Source organism: Quercus suber, unplaced genomic scaffold (assembly GCF_002906115.3).
Source record: "Quercus suber isolate HL8 unplaced genomic scaffold, Cork oak 2.0 scaffold_486, whole genome shotgun sequence".
Lineage (NCBI taxonomy): Eukaryota > Viridiplantae > Streptophyta > Magnoliopsida > Fagales > Fagaceae > Quercus > Quercus suber.
In genome coordinates, this window is record NW_027069936.1 from 546,764 (window position 1) to 565,329 (window position 18,566).

At 43.5% G+C, this 18,566-nt stretch overlaps 1 protein-coding gene across 1 annotated transcript; it reads left to right on the forward strand.

Annotated features, from left to right (window-relative positions):
• The first annotated feature begins 1,113 nt into the window (after positions 1-1,113).
• Positions 1,114-1,710, forward strand: LOC112023269 (uncharacterized). Its single transcript, XM_024055887.1, has one exon. It carries the CDS (start codon positions 1,114-1,116, stop codon positions 1,708-1,710), a length of 597 nt encoding a protein of 198 aa, XP_023911655.1.
• The last annotated feature ends 16,856 nt before the right edge of the window (positions 1,711-18,566 follow it).

The following is an 18,566-nucleotide window of genomic DNA, read 5'->3' on the forward strand; positions in this document are numbered from 1 at the left end:
TCCGAAAACAGCTTATAATTGAGAGCAAGGGAGTGACTAAGAAGGGGAGGGGGGATATACAGGAACTTGAGAGTCATCATAGGGTCTCTTGGTTAGGATCACCCAAAGTAGGAAATCCAAAGCCCACATTACAAATATATTGTGAGCCCAAGAGTGAGCTAGCCCTTTAAGCCCGTTTTGGGTACACATAATTGGCGTCGTCTGTGGGAATCTCCTACAATGCTGTGGTTTTACCGAGACTCAATCTCAGGAGGATGTCTGATAGACGTTCGGAGAGCAACGCTGCAAGTGGTTCTGTGGGGTCTTTTAGGGGGTCTTCTTGGTGAGATAGGAGGCAAAAGAGACATGAAGATAGAGACCGCGAACAAGAGGAAGAGCGTTTCGGCCTCGGGGAGGGGTCATACCAAACACAATGGACGATATCGGGCGCCTTGGGGCATAGGAGAACTTGAGAGTCATCATAGGGTCTCTTGGTTAGGATCACCCAAAGTAGGAAATCCAAAGCCCACATTACAAATATATTGTGAGCCCAAGAGTGAGCTAGCCCTTTAAGCCCGTTTTGGGTACACATAATTGGCGTCGTCTGTGGGAATCTCCTACAATGCTGTGGTTTTACCGAGACTCAATCTCAGGAGGATGTCTGATAGACGTTCGGAGAGCAACGCTGCAAGTGGTTCTGTGGGGTCTTTTAGGGGGTCTTCTTGGTGAGATAGGAGGCAAAAGAGACATGAAGATAGAGACCGCGAACAAGAGGAAGAGCGTTTCGGCCTCGGGGAGGGGTCATACCAAACACAATGGACGATATCGGGCGCCTTGGGGCATAGGTAATTTGATGAGAGAGATAAGGAGCTTGAACAGCTGCGCAGATTGGTGAGAGATTTGGAGTTGGAAGTAGGGGGTAGACGCCAGAGAAGGGACCGAGACAATCGAGATAGAAGATTTCGTACAAGGGGAGATTACTATGGTTCGGGGTCCAATCGATCTGGTTCCCATCGATGTTGGGAACGTTCACATTCACGGGAATCCTGTCATCGCTGAGACTGTTCACGTTCACGGGAGTATGCAGACCGGGGTTCAGACTCCCCTGAAGAGTGGCGACCCCATAATGCCATCATGGATGCAATGAGCCATACCTTACGCAGAGTTGCTCGGTCGCCATTCTCAGATGATATTGAACGTGCCCCAATGCCAAGCAGATTTATGCACCCACCATTTAACATCTACAACGGGAAAACGGTCCTGGTTGAGCACGTCAGCCATTATATCCACATGATGTCTCTGCATTCTCACAATGATGCACTGATGTGCAAGGTGGTTCCCTCAAGCCTCGGCCCGACCGCTTTGAGATGGTTTAATGGGTTACGGAAGGGTTCCATCCACACTTTTGCCGAGCTAATCCAAGAGTTTGGTATTCGATTTATAACTTGTAGCCGGGTGCCACAACCAGTAGATGCTTTACTATCAATGAAGATAGGAGTTGGGGAGATCTTTCGTAGCTACGCCAGTCGGTATTGGGAGCTTTATAATGAAATAGGTGGGGGCAACGAGAAAATTGCAGCGAGAACCTTCAAGATGGAGTTGCTCGAAGATTCTAAACTACGGGAGTCGCTAACAAAGAAGTCTCCCAAGGATATGAGGCAACTCATGAGGTGTATCGAGGTAGCTCATGGTGTTTCCTTCAAGGCCCCGTTGATAAATCGTCATCGGTAGAGTGGTTTTCAGCCGAGGCCTAGGAAGGATTTAAGGATATAGGAGCCCAAGTGGCAATTTAGGGAGGTGAATGTGACATTCAAGGAACCAGTGCACAAGATTATAGACTGAATCAAGAACGAGCCGTACTTCAGATGGCCGAACAAGATGGGGGGTGATCCCTCTCGGAGAAACCAGAATCTGTACTACACCTATCACAAAGATAAGGGGCATACCACTGAATAGTGTTGGGTATTGAAAGACCATCTAAGGCAGTTGGCAAAAGCAAGACATTTGAAGGAATTCATAATGAATCCCGGTGACCGGGGCACCGGGCAAGGTGCTTAGCAAAGAGGGAACCCTCTCCCACCATTGTTGGGAGTGATTGAAGTGATTCATGCCACCCCAAGGGGTATGGCTGTGACCAAAAAGGGGGTATTAACTGTCATACCCTTAGAAGAACCCCCGGAGAGAAGACCCTCGGAGAAGAAAGCGAAGCATGCTTGAAAGACCCTTGCTTTTGATAAAGGCGACTTAGAAGGAACGATTCAACCGCACGACGACGCGTTGGTGGTCACGGTCTGGGTAAGCAGCTTCTTGGTAAAAAAGGTGATGATAGACCAGGGGAGCGGGGCTGACGTGATGTATTCGGACCTATTCAAAGGGCTCGAATTAAAGAAGCAAGCTCTGTCAAAGTACGATATGTCGTTGGTCGGATTTGATGGCAGGGTGGTGATTCCTGAGGGACAAATTTCCCTCCCCGTGAACATGGAAGTTAAGGAGGTGATGGTGACATTCATAGTAATCAATTCATTTTCACCATACACGGCAATTCTGGGCAGGCCGTGGATTCATGCAATGGGGGCTGTTCCGTCCACCTTACACGTAAAGGTCAAATTCCCTACCAAGCAGGGTATTGCCGTAGTAAATGGAAGTCAGCAAGCGGCTAGGCAATGCTTAGTGGCCGCGGTCAGCTAGAAAAATAAACAGGATAAGCAGAAAGAAACTAATGAGGAAGCATCTTCATAGCAATTACAAAATTCTCGAGAGGGAACAGAGACTAGTTGTGCCAAGGAATTAATTAGAGTAAAGATACTGCCAGACTCTGACCGGTATTTTCAGGTGGGAGCGAGCATGGAGGACAAGGACAAAGTAGAAACGTTGCCATTTCTGATGCAGAATGTAGACGTGTTCGCATGGAGTCTGTATGAAGTGCCCGAAGTTGATCTCAAGTTCATTGTTCATAAGCTTAAAATAGACCCGTCGTTTCCATCGAAGAAGCAAAGGCCGAGAAGGTCGGCCAGGGAACACATGAAGGCAGTAAGGCAGGAGGTCGAGAAGTTAAAAGAGGCCAGGGCGATAAGGGAAATCTTCTTCCTTGAGTGGTTGGCAAATACTGTGGTGGTTAAAAAGAAGAGTGAAAAATGGAGAGTTTATGTAGATTTCACAGATTTGAACCGAGCATGCCCAAAGGATCCATTCCTTATGCCAAAAATAGATCAATTGGTAGACGCTACCTACGGGCACCCGAGGATGAGTTTTCTGGATGCCTTTCAGGGTTATCATCATATCGCCTTAGCTACCAAGGACTAGGAGAAGACCACATTCATCTTACGGGATGCAAATTACCATTACACCGTGATGCCCTTTGGATTAAAGAATGCTAGAGCAACATATCAATAAATGATAATCAGAATGTTTCGGGACAAAATCGGGCGAACAGTTGAGGTGTACATAGACGACATGGTGGTGAAAAATAAACAGGAAGCATGTCATCTTGAGGATCTTCGGGGGGTATTTAAGGTGCTTTGGCAACCCAAGCTGCGCCTAAATGTGGACAAGTGTGCCTTCGGGGTGGGGGCTGGCAAGTTCCTAGACTATCTGATCACTAGCCGTGGGATAAAGGTAAACCCCGATTAGATTGATGTTGTGCAGCGCCTTACGTCGTTGAGCAATCCAAAGGAGGTACAGATCTTGACTGGAATGCTAACTGACTTTAACCGGTTTATTTCTAAGTTTGCAGATTGTTGTCATCCATTCTACCAGCTTCTCAAGAAATGGAAAGGGTTTCAATGGAACGAGGAGTGCGAAAGGGCTTTCTAGGATTTGAAAGAATATCTAACGCGGGCACTCATGTTAGCAGCCCCGAATCCCGAGGAGGACTTGTTTATGTACCTCTCGGTGTCCGAGCATGCTGTAAGCGCCGTGCTTTTGAGAGATCAGGGGATGCAACAGCCCAACTACTATGTTAGCAAGACCATGGTTGATGCTGAAACCAGATACCTACCTCTGGAAAAGTTGGTGTTGGCCTTAGTGCATGCAACGAGGAAACTGCCTCACTACTTTCAAGCCCATACTATCTACGTTTTGACCGAGTATCCTTTACAATCATTATTAAAGTGGTCTGAATTTACGGGTCGGATAGCTAAGTGGGCAACCCGGCTGGGGTCCTTTGATATAAGGTACAGACCAAGGAATTCAATGAAGGGCCAGATTCTTGCAAATTTTGTTGTAGAGTTTTCTCCTAAAAACAATGGAGAAATGTTTTGTCATATAGAGAATCGTCCATGGAAGGTATTCGTGGACAGGGCGTCCAATGCCCTGGAGGCTGGGGCCAGAATCGTCATTATCACTCCTGAAGGAATACGGTTGGAGCATTCTTTTAGGCTGGGGTTTAGAGCCTCTAATAACGAAGCTAAATACGAAGCCTTACTTGCCGGATTAAGAGCCGTTCTGGCTATGGATGCACGGGATGTGGAAGTTTATTCAGACTCCAAGCTGGTTGTTAACCAAGTGCAGAGCAGTTTTAAAGCCCGGGATTCATGAATGAAAGCATACTTGCAGGAAGTGAAGCAAATTATGGATAAGTTTTGTACGACGAAGGTGACCCAAGTATCCCAGACACAGAATCGACATGCTGACTCCCTAGCAACGTTAGCATCATCGATGACAGGAGAAGTGCCTCGGGTAATCAAAGTGGAACTCATAGAAGAGCTGAGCATTGGTATGGAAATCAGTGTTGGTACTACTGGGATTGAGGTGGCCACGATTTTGACGACCAATCCATGCTGGATGGACCCTATCATTGATTTCCTAGTCGAAGATCGAGTCTCGGATGACGAAAAGAAAGCTAACAGGGTTCGCTGCGTGGCTGCTCGATACTAGTTACTGGCAGATCGTAAGTTATATCGAAGGTCTTTTGGGGGGCCGTACCTTCTATGTCTACACCCCGAGAAGGTGAGCGAACTATTAGTTAAATTGCACGACGGGGTGTGTGGCAGTCACGTGGGGGGACGTTCATTGGCACACCGAGCAATGACTCAAGGGTTCTGGTGGCCACAGATGCAGAAAGACGCCGCTGAGTATGTATGTAAATGTGAACAGTGTGAAAGGCACACCCCATTAATCCATCAACCAGCAGGTCACTTGAATCCAGTTAGTAGTCCCTGGCCCTTCGCGTAATGAGGGCTGGATATTCTCGGCCCATTTCCCCGAGCAACGGGCAACCGGAGATTTGTGTTGGTGGCTGTCGATTACTTCACCAAATGGGCGGAGGCAGAGGCTCTAGCTAACATTCGGGACGTGGATGTCAAAAGTTTGTGTGGAGGAATATAGTCACAAGGTTTGGGGTGTCGGACTCACTGATATTTGACAATGGGCTGCAATTCGACAGTAGGGCATTTCGTGAGTTTTGTAGTGACCTCAGCATTAAGAACAGGTATTCGACCCTAGTGTACCCACAGTGCAACGGCCAAGCTGAAGCCACTAACAAGGTGATTGTGAATGGATTAAAGAAATGGCTAGACGGAGCGAAAGAAAGATGAGCCGAAGAGCTGCCAAATGTCTTATGGGCATATCGTACGACGCCCAAGAGGTTCGCAGGAGAGACCCCATTCTCTCTCACATACGGAATAAAAGCTGTTATTCCCACCGAGGTAAATTTATGTAGTGCGCGGGTTGCTGAGTTTGCCCCTGAATAGAATGACCAAATGTTGATGTAGCATCTAGATTCACCAGAAGAACACCGAGAATCGGTAATTATACGGTTAGCCTAGTACCAACAAAAGCTTGCCCAACGCTACAACAGGGACGTAAAGGTAAGGGTCAACGCCGAGGACCTGGTGTTAAGAAAAGCAGTAGGGAACATGCAGGACGCTAATGTCGGGAAGTTAGCCCCGTCCTGGGAGGGACCTTATAGAGTAATCGCCATTGCAGGTGCGAGGGCGTACTGCTTGGAGGATTTAGATGAAAGGCCGCTCCCTCGACCATGGAATGCTCACAACTTAAAGAAGTTTTATCACTAATTGGTTGTACACTAGGGTGTAAATTGAATGTAGCCTTGTATACATATTTAACTAATGAATATGGTCCTATCTGCTCGTGCAGGCGCGTTTAATTCCATTATCGATTCTATAAAGCACTGATCAACGAACTCGAAAAATTTTCTAAGGACAGAAGCCTGTTTCTCGGTTTGATCCCTATCGCTGAGTAGGTGGAAACCTTGGAAAATTCTCCAAGGACAGAAGCCTGTTTCTCGGTTCGATCCCTATCGCCAAGCAGGTGGAAATATCGAAAAATTTTCTAAGGACAGAAGCCTGTTTCTTAGTTCGATCCCTATCACCAAACAGGTGGAAACCTCACAAAATTCTCCAAGAACAAAAGCCTGTTTCTCGGTTCAATCCCTATCACCGAGCAGGTGGAAACCTCAAAAAATTTTCTAAGGACAGAAGCTTGCCTTTCTATTTAATCCTTATTTCCGAGCAGGTGGAAACCTCACAAAATTTTCTAAGGACAGAAGCCTACCTCTCGGTTCAATCCCTATTGCCGAGCAGGTGGAAACCTCACAAAATTCTCTAAGGACAAAAGCCTGCGTCTCGATTCGATCACTATCGTCGAGCGGGTGGAAACCTCACAAATCAACACACACCCAGTTTCATTGTTATCATCGAGGGTCCGATTCTCTCTAGATACAAGTGACCCCATCCAAGGTAATCTAACCAACCTCAGGATTAAATCACCCGATCATGTAGAGTGCATACATAAAATAGTCCACGAACACAGTAAATAATAAGCAAATATATAAAAAATAAAAGTACAACAGCAAAACATTCATAAACATAATTTAAAATAGCGTATAAAAATTAAACTGATGTTTAGTTACCATAACTTGGTAACTAGTAAAAAAAAAAGGGGGTCAAGCCCAGGAAACATAATTGTTCTGTCACCACAACCCGGTGACATAAGTAAACTTGCTAAAAAGAAAAATTATTTGAGTAGAAGGAAAATAAAGTATGAGAAATCTGGTTCGGCAATTAACTTGAAGTGTTCGCAGGTTAAAAGTGAGAAACATCATTGGAAGGCTACTGGGCGGCTAGAGAAGATAGTAGCTGGGCATTCCCGCTGAATTGATCTCCAGCATGAGGGTTACTAGTGGCCTCCAAGTCAGTCGGCTCCACATGGGAGTCAATTGCCTCCACCAACTCCCTCATGCTGGTGGTCTCTTCTTCATCAATAACGTTAGGGGCGTTCTGCGCAACAGCTGGAGGATTCGAGAAAGGGATTTGACTGGGTTTCCTCAAAGGAGAATCCTCGGGGACCACCATAGCTTGAAGTGCGGCCAACCACCCCTTATGAAATCTAATCTTTTGGGCCTCATGAACAACTGGCCCTGTAGAATTCTTGGCATCAACAAACCCTTCATTGTACCACTTGTTTTCACAAGCTTCCAACGCTGCCTTCAGATCGGCCAACTCTTCTCCTAAAGCAGTGTTCAAACTCTAGGCCTTTGCCAACTTAAGCTTGGTACCCCCCAGCTACACCTCCAGCTTCACAGATTTTCCCTCTGCCAGAGCCCTAGTCTTCTCGGCCAAAGTAGCCTTCTTCTCTACATCCTCGGTAACTTTCAATTTTTCCTTCATGGTAGCCTCGGCAACGTCCTTTAGAGCCTTTTCCCGTTCAGCATCTTCAGAAAGCTCCTTCATCCTCCAATCTATGATATGAGATAGTTACGCGGCTTGACCAGACAATATTGACGGGTATGAAAAAGAAAAGAATGTGCGCATATATAAGCTAATAGAAAACCGAGAACAAAAAAAAAAAGTTACCGCTATAGTGTGCCATTGCAGCCGCCTCCCTAATGACTCATCCGTCCCCTCCGCGAAGGCGTGCACATCCTCGAGCAGAAGGAGGCCGTGCGCCAAGCTCTAGGCAACACGACCCCAATGGCCCTTGTCCTAAACTCTTACACTTGTGGACACAGGAAGAGGCTTACCATCGAGCTAAAAGGAGGGTTGCCATTCCGCCGAGGCTTAGAGGTGGATGCCACGTTCACTCTGGTTTGTACCACCGACTCCCAAATGACAATGCCAGTCGATGGTCGGGGAGGCGTTTTGGCTGGTGCGTTACCCGAGCTTGTCTGTGTCTGTTTGACTGTACACTGCCTTTTTCGGGTACGGCTCACTGGAGCGGGAGGAGGCGTAGGATCTTGGCCTGGAGTTTCTTGCTGTTGAGCGGCTAGCCGGGCACCAAGCACAAAATGACTAATGGTCATTGTCTTCCTAGTCACCATGGCGTGGCTGTGATCGGATTCTATTTCTGAAGAACTAACTGATTCGGCTGTTACACCCTCGGCTTCCTGAACAGGAGCCTCGAATTCTACGAGAGCCTCGGGTTGAGCAGGGGCCTCAAGCTGAACCGGTTCGTGAGCCTGTTCTCGATGGCATCGTGACACGTGCTCGGACGACTTATTGCGTATGGGTTGACGCTCATCTGAACAAATGTATCGGGGATGAGATTGCGAGCCTCGCCTACCGTGAATTTTGGGGGAAGGAAGTTCGCGTGCCGTACATCTATGTAAGAGAGAAGGGGGCTATCAACTAACAAAGCTTGGCTAAATGCTTGCCAAATGGAATACATGGGGTTAACATCGAGGATTAAATGAGATGCTCGGAGTTGTTTGTCCCAGTGAACAAAAATTTCTGACCTGAGCATAAAATTCTGGTCTCGAACATGTACTACTTTGAGATCTGGCTTGAATCTTTTACTCTCTGCACGGAAGCAACATAAAGGCTAGTTAGTGATTATTTAGTCAAATCAGAATTAAAGAAATGCAGTTAAGTAAAATGCGTTTGGTACTGACCAACATTGCGCGGTGAAAACGCGTGGGGGAGTTCCTCGGTAAACCAATTGCTGCTCACCCGTACAAAGTCTCTAGCCGAATTTCTATTTGAATCAGGTAGGCATGAAATAAGTCATGATGATTCAGTTGCAATCCGAACAACTGATTCAACCTAATAACGCAACTCACTACTTAGTAAAAATTAGGAGGGAGTTGGTCGGGATAGAGACCATAAAATCTAAGAGTACCTAGGATGAGGGGGTCAACCGGGAACCTAACCCCGCCCTCAAGAATGGCCATCAAGGGAAAGAAAACCATATTTACACCACGGCGCTTTTGGATGTCAATATCGCCCACAGGGCAGTAGGCAATATCGACATCCCCAGGAACGTTGTAGGCAGCCCTAAAGGTAGCTAAGGTGGCTTCGGAAGAAAAGAGATGAGAGTAGCCCATTCTCTAAGTTAGGATTTTAAAAGAAAAAAATACGATTACTGTAGAATAGAACGAAATAGAACAAACAGGAAGAGGAGGAGAAGGAACTTACTGTGGGCTCTAAGGAGGAAGGGTGTTCTGAGCTGGGAGATGAACACACGAAAATAGTATGCTCAGCAGAGTGAAAGTTTGGAGGATGAAGAACGCGAAAGTGAAGGAAAGAGTCAGAAATGATTATTTATAGAGGCTAAAGGAAAAATAAATAGCTTTAAATAATCAATTGGCGGGAAACCTTACTAATCCCCACCTTAACTGCCCGCGCGCGCCACCTCGGTTTGTGAACCGTCAGACAATAATGACAGCTAAGCCATCAGTCAGATATAACATGTCTTTTAAAGGTGCATTAATGGGTTCCTCAACTGCCGAATATTTACCCTTTTGGCTTCCTGGGTGATTACTGCCTCTTGGGTTCCTTGATTCGTCCTCAAGAATGGAGCACGAATCAAGGGGGGCTAATGTACGGCACTAGTATACCCAGGCCTACTTGGGCCTTGAGCTGCCGTAATGTACAAGCCCATTAGGGCCTTATGCGCCAACCTAACATTTTGTCCATTTCACCCTTTGGCTCGGGCCTTAAACCACTCTAAAGCCCACCAGGCAGGCGGTTTTCATCAGCACATGCTACACCACGTCAGGAATCACAAGTTTAGGATTTTTGACACCAGTATCAACTCCTACAAAAGGAAAAGAGAGGAAGGGGGGAACAAACTTAGTTTTTTCTTCTAAAAAAAAAAAAAACAAAAGACGGTAGAGGAGAAACCAGTATCGGCCTCTTGGGGCGGAGCTTCCTCCTCTTGCTCCTCTGACTTCTTGGAGGACTCTGAGAAAGAGCACATAGCAAGTTGAAGAAAAGGTGAGGAAGCCTCAGCGAAATGACTAAAAGAGGGCAAGGATACAGGGGGTTTCGCCATAACAAAAAAGGAAGACAGAAGGAGGACACAAAAAAAAAAAAAAAAGAGAGAAAGCACAGCCAGAATGATCAACACCCACCTTTAGAATCCTCTGATTCTAAAGAAGAAGCAGCACCAGAGGCAGATTTCACAATGGGTTGGCCTGGAAAGAAAAGGGAAAGAAGGAACTCAAAAAAGGGGAGAAAAAAAAAAGAGGGGGATGCAAAAGAAATATAATTAACGATATTATAAAAGAATAAGGCTCACCTGTTTGCCCAAATGGAGACGCGCCTCCTAAAGTCATTGTACTTAACCTCGTCTGAGGTAGTACAGTCCTCATAGGACTGGGAATCTGCTCGGATTGGGGACCCTAGGACGCGAGAAGCTCAGGAACCTCAGGATCTTGGGTAGCTTGGACACCCTGCATTAGCTGCCCACCCTCCCCAGCAATGCCACCACTAGGAGTCTCTTCTTCAGTACCCTGAGATCCAACTGCAACCATTTCTTCTTCTAAAGTCTCACCAACCTCGGGGGGAGAGACCTCCACCTAAGAAAAAGGGGGAGGAGCAACATGAACAACAAAAAGCTTAAGGGCGCCACAAGTACACATCGCTAAAAAAAAAAAAGGATAAAGACAGACAGCAGGAAGGCATGGAAAAAAAAAAAACATACTACATCTTTACCAGAAGAAGGACTTCTACCTTTCATAAGATCCAACTTACGCTTGGACTGCAGAAAAAGACAACCACTCATCAGTTAAAAAAAAAAAAAAGAAAAAAAAAAACTACAATGTAAAAAAGAAAAAAAAGTGAAGAAGCCTTGCCCTTCTCTTTCTCTCAACAGGGTCTCTGGGTCTCTGTTGTTTACTACGGGTACGTTCAGAGGGTCCCAGAGAACCATGGATTGAAGAACTCACAGTAGCCTAGGGAAAAGAAGACTCTACCTTAGTCTGCACCCAGCCCCTTACGACCAGGGGTTGCTCAACTTCTTTTTCCTTAGCAAGCACCAACTGTTTCTGAGATTTTTCAGTTTTCTTCTTTTTTGACTTAGGGCCAATACCCCCTACACTCTCTTCAACTGTAGCCTCCTTCAATTTTTCCTACTTAATTGTTTTTCCTTTACTTGTGCCAACGGGAGTACTAATACTTATGACCTCTATTGCCCCCTTCTTAATTGGTACCCCAACAGAAGCACCAGCAATAAGGTCACACCCCAGCTAGGTTTCTGGGAAATCCTGTGCATAAGTCACCTAACCTTCCCTGGAAGCGTGCCATTCTGCGAAACTAGTTTTGCTACTTACAGCAGCAGAAACAACACCAGCAGTAGGCAGAGACAGACGCTTGTTGTGTGTTGGGGAAGAAGAAATGCCAGGGTTGGGGACTCTCCCAATCGTGTCAGAACCAACATAATCAATAAAGGACTTTTGCACCTTTCTCCAATAGTCAGCATAACCACTGGAGGCAAAAATTCCTCTCTGGAAGTTAGGCACTACAAACTAAGGACTCCTTCGCGACCAATAAGAGAAGGCTTGAAGTCTCATGAAAGGATCCAAGGAAGGAAGAGAGGGAACTATGTCATTAAACACTGGAGGGATATCCTGATCAAAACCAAATTGCCAAAGTACTCGATGCGCTGAGTAATGGGTGTACCGTGGGCCATTCGAAGAAAGCACAGGAAGCCAAGAAGGACTAATACAGGCTAAGTAGGCTAAGCTACCTTTATCACCATGACGTAAATCGAAAGTATTTCCTGTAGAAGTCAAAAAAGGAGATAACACAGAATCATAAACAAAACCGGGGCCAAACTCCCGGGGAGAGCGCCAATGCAAATGGCTTACTTAATCAAATAATTCAACCAAGTTAAGGCTACCACCTTTTAGACTTAGCCAACGAAAAATAATAGGGTGGTTGTCAGTTAAGCTGCCATAAAGCCCTTTAACCACATCAAGGGAACCTTGAAACTTATCTTTTACAAATTTTAAATTCCTACATCTTGCTAAAGTAACCGAAGAACGATCCCACATAAATACCTGGAGAATGGCGCAATGAAGAGAAGAAGTAAAAACATAACAAGAATCACCTTCGGCTTCATCTCCATGAAGCTGGTCTAATTGAGAATAGACATGGCCCAAAAACATAGGGGCTAGAGGATATTGAGCGCCTTGAGCCAACTTAATCGCCAAGGGAAAAAGAGTGGACTTGATTCCATACCCAGGGAACTTGCTGAATAGAAACTTGCTAAGCCAGAATGCGAGGAACCCGACTCGCCTAACTTCCTTATCCTTCTCGCGTGAAAGATTCATAACCCACCTACCCATCCTGGTTGGTTTCCCACCAGGAGAAGCAGTACGTCCACCAAAGTGAGCAAATAACTTTTCTTCCACCTTGAGATCCTCTTCAGAAAGATTAATATCAAAGGGGTTTTCATCCCTAAGCACCGGAAGAAGAAAATTGTTAACCACATCCTCTAGGGTGACAGTCAGTTCACTAACAGAAAAAGAGAAAGTGTGCAGAGCAGGACAACAACGGTGCACCAAATGCCTAAGGCCTTTGGCATCTTTGAAACCCTCAAGATTCCTGGAAATAGCCATCGTCTTCAAGACACCGGCGCGCTCCAAGCGGCCCACAAATTCCTCGTTAGAAAGTTCATTATCTACCCAGATGGGCCAACCTTGGATCTTTCCAGCGAAAAAATCGAAAAAGATGAGGACCGCCTTTTGAAGTCCTTATCTGATCTGGAGATCAAAAATCTCACTAGGATCTGGAACTTGTGCAGAACCAACAAAACCCGCTTGGCCAGAGAATACCTAGGCATGAGTGGATGGAGGGGTCTCGCCATGGGACACCTGAGGGAAGAATAAGCTAGAAGTGTACTAGGAGTCTCGTAAAGGAAAAGCAGGGCGCCCAATGACAGACTCATCTTGCGCAGAACTAGAGGAACCCTCACCTTTAAAGGGACTAGGAGTACGCTCCTTTCTTTTTTCGAGAAGAGGAAGAAGCCATTGAAGGAATGGGTATCTTGAAAGAAGAAAGCAGGTAGCAGTGAGTCTGATCGAAAGAAAAGAAAAAGAGACTAGGAATAGAAGATTCAGGCAGACAAGAAAAAAGGTAATGGGAAAAGGCTAGAATGAAGAAATAAAAGAGCAGTTAGAGAAGACAATATGTGGAAAGATGCGCTAGTTGCCAGGAATTAAATTTAAAAAGGCAAAAGTTATCAGCAGTTATTAATGGGAGTTATGGGAAACGTAAAAGTAGGTGGTGGAAGTTTCTTTTCGAAACTCAACTGCTATGTCCCATGTAAAAGGGAGGAGTTACAAGAAAAAGAAGCGAAGCGGCCAAGATACCAAAGACCAAAAAAATTGAAGATCAGGATCCTCGAAGAAAGATCAAAACGAAAGAAATCCTGCAGAAACCCATGCATGGGCTGCAGGTAACCTATAAGCTCAGGGGGTTAAATGTTAAGGTTCAAAAAATTGGTCATAGACTAAGGCCTAAAGAAATAAAATGTTGGGCTCATTTAAAAAAAAAAAAAATAATAACAATAATAAAGCTAAGAGAAAAATGAGAGAAAAAAAAGGAGGCTTGGGCTTACACAATGAAGAAAAAAATAAAAGAAAGAAGAAAAGGGCAAGAGGCCCAGAGGATTGAGATCCAAAGACCCATGAAAGAACAAAGTTTAAAAAACATAAAGTAAGAGAAAGAGCCAAACCGGCCAGGGCCAGTAAACCAAAGGGAGTCCAGTAAGAAGAACTGGGTCGGGATCCCAGAAGTCACCAGAATCCATGGTAGGGATGGCAATTTAGATCCGATCCGCGGATACCCAGCCTGACAGACAAGAAAAAAGGTAATGGGAAAAGGCTAGAATGAAGAAATAAAAGAGCAGTTAGAGAAGACAATATGTGGAAAGATGCGCTAGTTGCCAGGAATTAAATTTAAAAAGGCAAAAGTTATCAGCAGTTATTAATGGGAGTTATGGGAAACGTAAAAGTAGGTGGTGGAAGTTTCTTTTCGAAACTCAACTGCTATGTCCCATGTAAAAGGGAGGAGTTACAAGAAAAAGAAGCGAAGCGGCCAAGATACCAAAGACCAAAAAAATTGAAGATCAGGATCCTCGAAGAAAGATCAAAACGAAAGAAATCCTGCAGAAACCCATGCATGGGCTGCAGGTAACCTATAAGCTCAGGGGGTTAAATGTTAAGGTTCAAAAAATTGGTCATAGACTAAGGCCTAAAGAAATAAAATGTTGGGCTCATTTAAAAAAAAAAAAAATAATAACAATAATAAAGCTAAGAGAAAAATGAGAGAAAAAAAAGGAGGCTTGGGCTTACACAATGAAGAAAAAAATAAAAGAAAGAAGAAAAGGGCAAGAGGCCCAGAGGATTGAGATCCAAAGACCCATGAAAGAACAAAGTTTAAAAAACATAAAGTAAGAGAAAGAGCCAAACCGGCCAGGGCCAGTAAACCAAAGGGAGTCCAGTAAGAAGAACTGGGTCGGGATCCCAGAAGTCACCAGAATCCATGGTAGGGATGGCAATTTAGATCCGATCCGCGGATACCCAGCCTGACCCGACCCTAATGGGCCGGATTTTACTCGGTTCGATAAAGAATAGGGTCGGGTATGGGTTTTTTTTTAAAAAAAAAACCCGAAGCAGGTCTGAGTTTTATCATAAAAAACCCAAAACTCGACCCAGTTAAGACCCGGTTATATTATATATAAAATTAGTAAATTACCCTTATATATATATATAGTTAAAACCCTAAACTTTTGATTCCTCTCCTCATTTCAGCCTCTCATCTCTTCATCTCTCAGCGATCTCACACGCACGGCCACAAGCTGTATGTATAGCATGATGAACATCATGAACTCATCAGACAAGAGCTAGCGGGACTCCCATTTTCAACAGATGGAAGTACCGATACCAAAAGAGCTAACCGTCCTTGCCATTCCGACAAATTTAAGAAGGGAAGGATGCAGTTTCGTCCTCACCGTTCCCGTTTCTCTCAAGTTTCAACTCCGTTTCATCCTTGTCGTCGCCAATCTTGCATTGTCTCCATTTTTTTTTTCTGGGTTCAGTTTGCCTCAATCATGTGAATTTGTGTTTGTGTTTATGATTTTTGAAAGGGAAAAATGAAAATCATAGATCTAAAATTTGTGTTTGTGATTTCTGTGATTGTGATTGTGTTTGGATCTGAATTTTTTTTTTCTTTTATTTAGGCCACGAATTGGGCCCAATCCTTTAACGGGGCCCAGCTGGGGTGGGTCCGGGGCCTGGGAAAAAAACCCGCTTAGTCAACAGGCCGGGTCCAGGCCATGGGTCTTGATCCGCGAGTCGAGTCCGGGTATAGAAAAACCCGACTCGAACCCGACCCGTTGCCATTCCTAGTCCAGGGATCCCTGGGACACGCGAAGGAAGATTGAAACAAAACAAGGATCAAAGACAAAAGCATGCGGGTCTCATGCTCCAGACATGTAATGGGACCAGGAAGTACGAAGCAAAAACGCATGAGCTGTGATTCCAACCATTTGGAGAAAATGACAAGGAAGAGTACAACTGAAAAAGCTAAAGAAAGTGAAAAATTCCAAATAGCTGAAGATTAGCTAACGGAGAAGGTGGAAATAGAAAACCAACTAAGGGACTTTCATTTGGTCGCACCAAAAGTAAGAAGCTATGAGAAAAAAGGGAAACAACATAGCCCTGAGCAAAACAGGCACGACACAAACTCTAAGGGGCAAAATGAAGAAATCACCAGTACCCTGGAGCCCGATCTGTGCTATAAAAGGAGGAGGGGGTCCAATTTGGTCGCACCAAAAGTAAGAAGCTATGAGAAAAAAGGGAAACAACATAGCCCTGAGCAAAACAGGCACGACACAAACTCTAAGGGGCAAAATGAAGAAATCACCAGTACCCTGGAGCCCGATCTGTGCTATAAAAGGAGGAGGGGGTCCATGTTGAAAGGGGATCCAGATTCAGATAGAGATTCATTTTTTATTAGATCATTGAGGCATTCATGGTCATTTTCTGAAGTCTCATAGAAATATAGAAAGAGCTTTGTAAAATTAAAAGAAAACAGAGGAGCTGCTCCCGGTATCCCAGAGACAACCATTATAGCACATGCTCGGATTCATCAAATTCAAACTTTGCAAGTCTTGGAAGCTTAAATAGCTATCAAAGTCTGTAATTTTTGAACTTAGTTGAACCTTGTATCACGTTTTAGTGAGCATTGTAATAATAACTGAAGAAAATTAATAAAATGCACCTCACTAATTCGAGGATCCCTAACATTTTCTTACATTGTATTTCACTTGTTGTGCATTCCTTTGCTGTTAAAATGTCATTTAATACAGATATTTTTGCTTGTTAGTTATTTGTATTGTAGGAAGCTTATTTTGTGCACCACCCGATTCTTAAACAGCCTCTTTTAGCTGCGGTGAACCGAGCCCAGTCCACCAAAAATATTTATTTGGCCCAGGATCTTTAGGCCACTGTGTTGAGAAGAAAAGGACACTCTCACAATAATCATAATCTTCATACACCATGACTTAAAAAAATTTAATGAATTGTTCTACCTCTTATTTAATGTCTATATTATGCAAATCATTAATCAATAAAAATATGATAATGGTAAAAAAAAAAAATGTTACAGACAAAATTATGAAAAATATGATAAAACTATTTTTTTTTTAACTCTTTATAAAGTCTAAGGACTAAAATAATATTTTATCTAAAAAATTATCACACGCAATGCGCGTGTCTACAACTAGTTGTTATAATAGTTGATGATATAAATTAGAAGTTTTGAAAGTTGAGAAACTAGAAACTAATTTATAAGTAACTTCATCAAATATTGATGGTGTAAATTCATCTTAATATTTCCACCTTATGGTTGTTATTGTCACGATATAAATGTGACTTTTTAATAAGTCATCTATTCCATGTCTGTAATTATTAGTTTATTTATTTACTTATTAAATTTGGTTCCCTTAAACTTTTCATCAAAAAAGAATAAGAAAAGAAAGCTTCATTTTAAAAAAATTCATTACATGGATACAAGTAAAACTTAACTACAATATCTTAGCTACAAAACATTGGATTTTTTTTTTAAATATTAATATTAATAGATAATATTGTTTTTATTTTATTGGTTAATGCAACAAATTATTTGAAATTTGGAAAACCTAATATTGGTTTTAGAATTTCAACCTAATAGTTTTTAGTGTATGCAGAGTTTGAACCTTATATATCTTATTTGACAATAACATATTTTTTTAGCTTATGTTTGAATTTAATGAATCATTGAAGGTTATTAAAAAAAAAAAGACTTTTAATTTTTTATTTATTTATAGAGTTTCAACCTATGATGTTAACTTCTAATAATTGTGCTCTTTATCATCACGTGTGGAGCTCACTTGCCTGGCAAGTCTCATGCGTCTAACGCATGAGAGATTTTATGGAGCCTATTATAAAATTAGACCCCTTAAACACACAGATTGCGTAGCCTAGATTAATTAGCCAAGTTGTTACTTAGTCAAATTAAGCAATTCTAGGTTAAAACAATCCAAACAATCATATCAAGAATATAAAGCAGCGGAAAATAAATAACACAAGATATGATCACCCAGCCATTGCCCCCTTAGTCCAAGGGTAGTTCCGCCCCTGGGCCAACCAAGTTGATAACTTTCTTAAAGAGCAATACAAATAATATTATCAGTATATAGTATATACCATGACAGAGTTGTATAGTGTAGAGTAGAGCTGTAGAGACTAGCTTTGCTTGGAGGAAGGGGTTTTCTCTGGCTTCTGTGGTGATGTACGAAAAGTTTGGAAAAGCGTAAAAAAGAAAAGAGAAAAAAAGGAAAAGGTGGGTCTGAATTGGGTAGTCACAAAGGTTGTATCATTGTTGGGGAAATTGTGAATTCTCTCACGTGTGTTTCACCAGTACTCCAGAGTTCAGACCCTCCTCAGTTTTTGGCTTTTTGCTTTGCTTTGGTGGACCATTGCTAGTTATCCGAGGCATAAAAGCGATGGAGTCAATGATCAAACAAAGACTTTGATTTTGAAAAAAAGCACTTTGATGTGGGGTTTACTTGGGAGGAAAAATCTCTCATGCTCTGGCTTTGGCATCTGTGGTGATGTACGAAAAGTTTGGAAAAGCGTAAAAAGGAAAAGGTGGGTCTGAATTGGGTAGTCACAAAGGATGAATCTTTGTTGGGGAAATTGTGAATTCTCTCGTGGGCTTCAGCAGTACTCCAAAGTTCAGACCCTCCTTAGTTTTGGCTTTTTGCTTTGCTTTGGTGGACCATTGCTAGTTATCGGAGGCATAAAAGCGATGGAATCAATGACCAAACAACGACTTTGATTTTGAAAAAAAATTGTTTAT

Bases quoted from the DNA above. Each gene is read 5' to 3' on its own strand.
- LOC112023269 (XM_024055887.1), top strand. From the start codon at position 1,114: ATGGATGCAATGAGCCATACCTTACGCAGAGTTGCTCGGTCGCCATTC.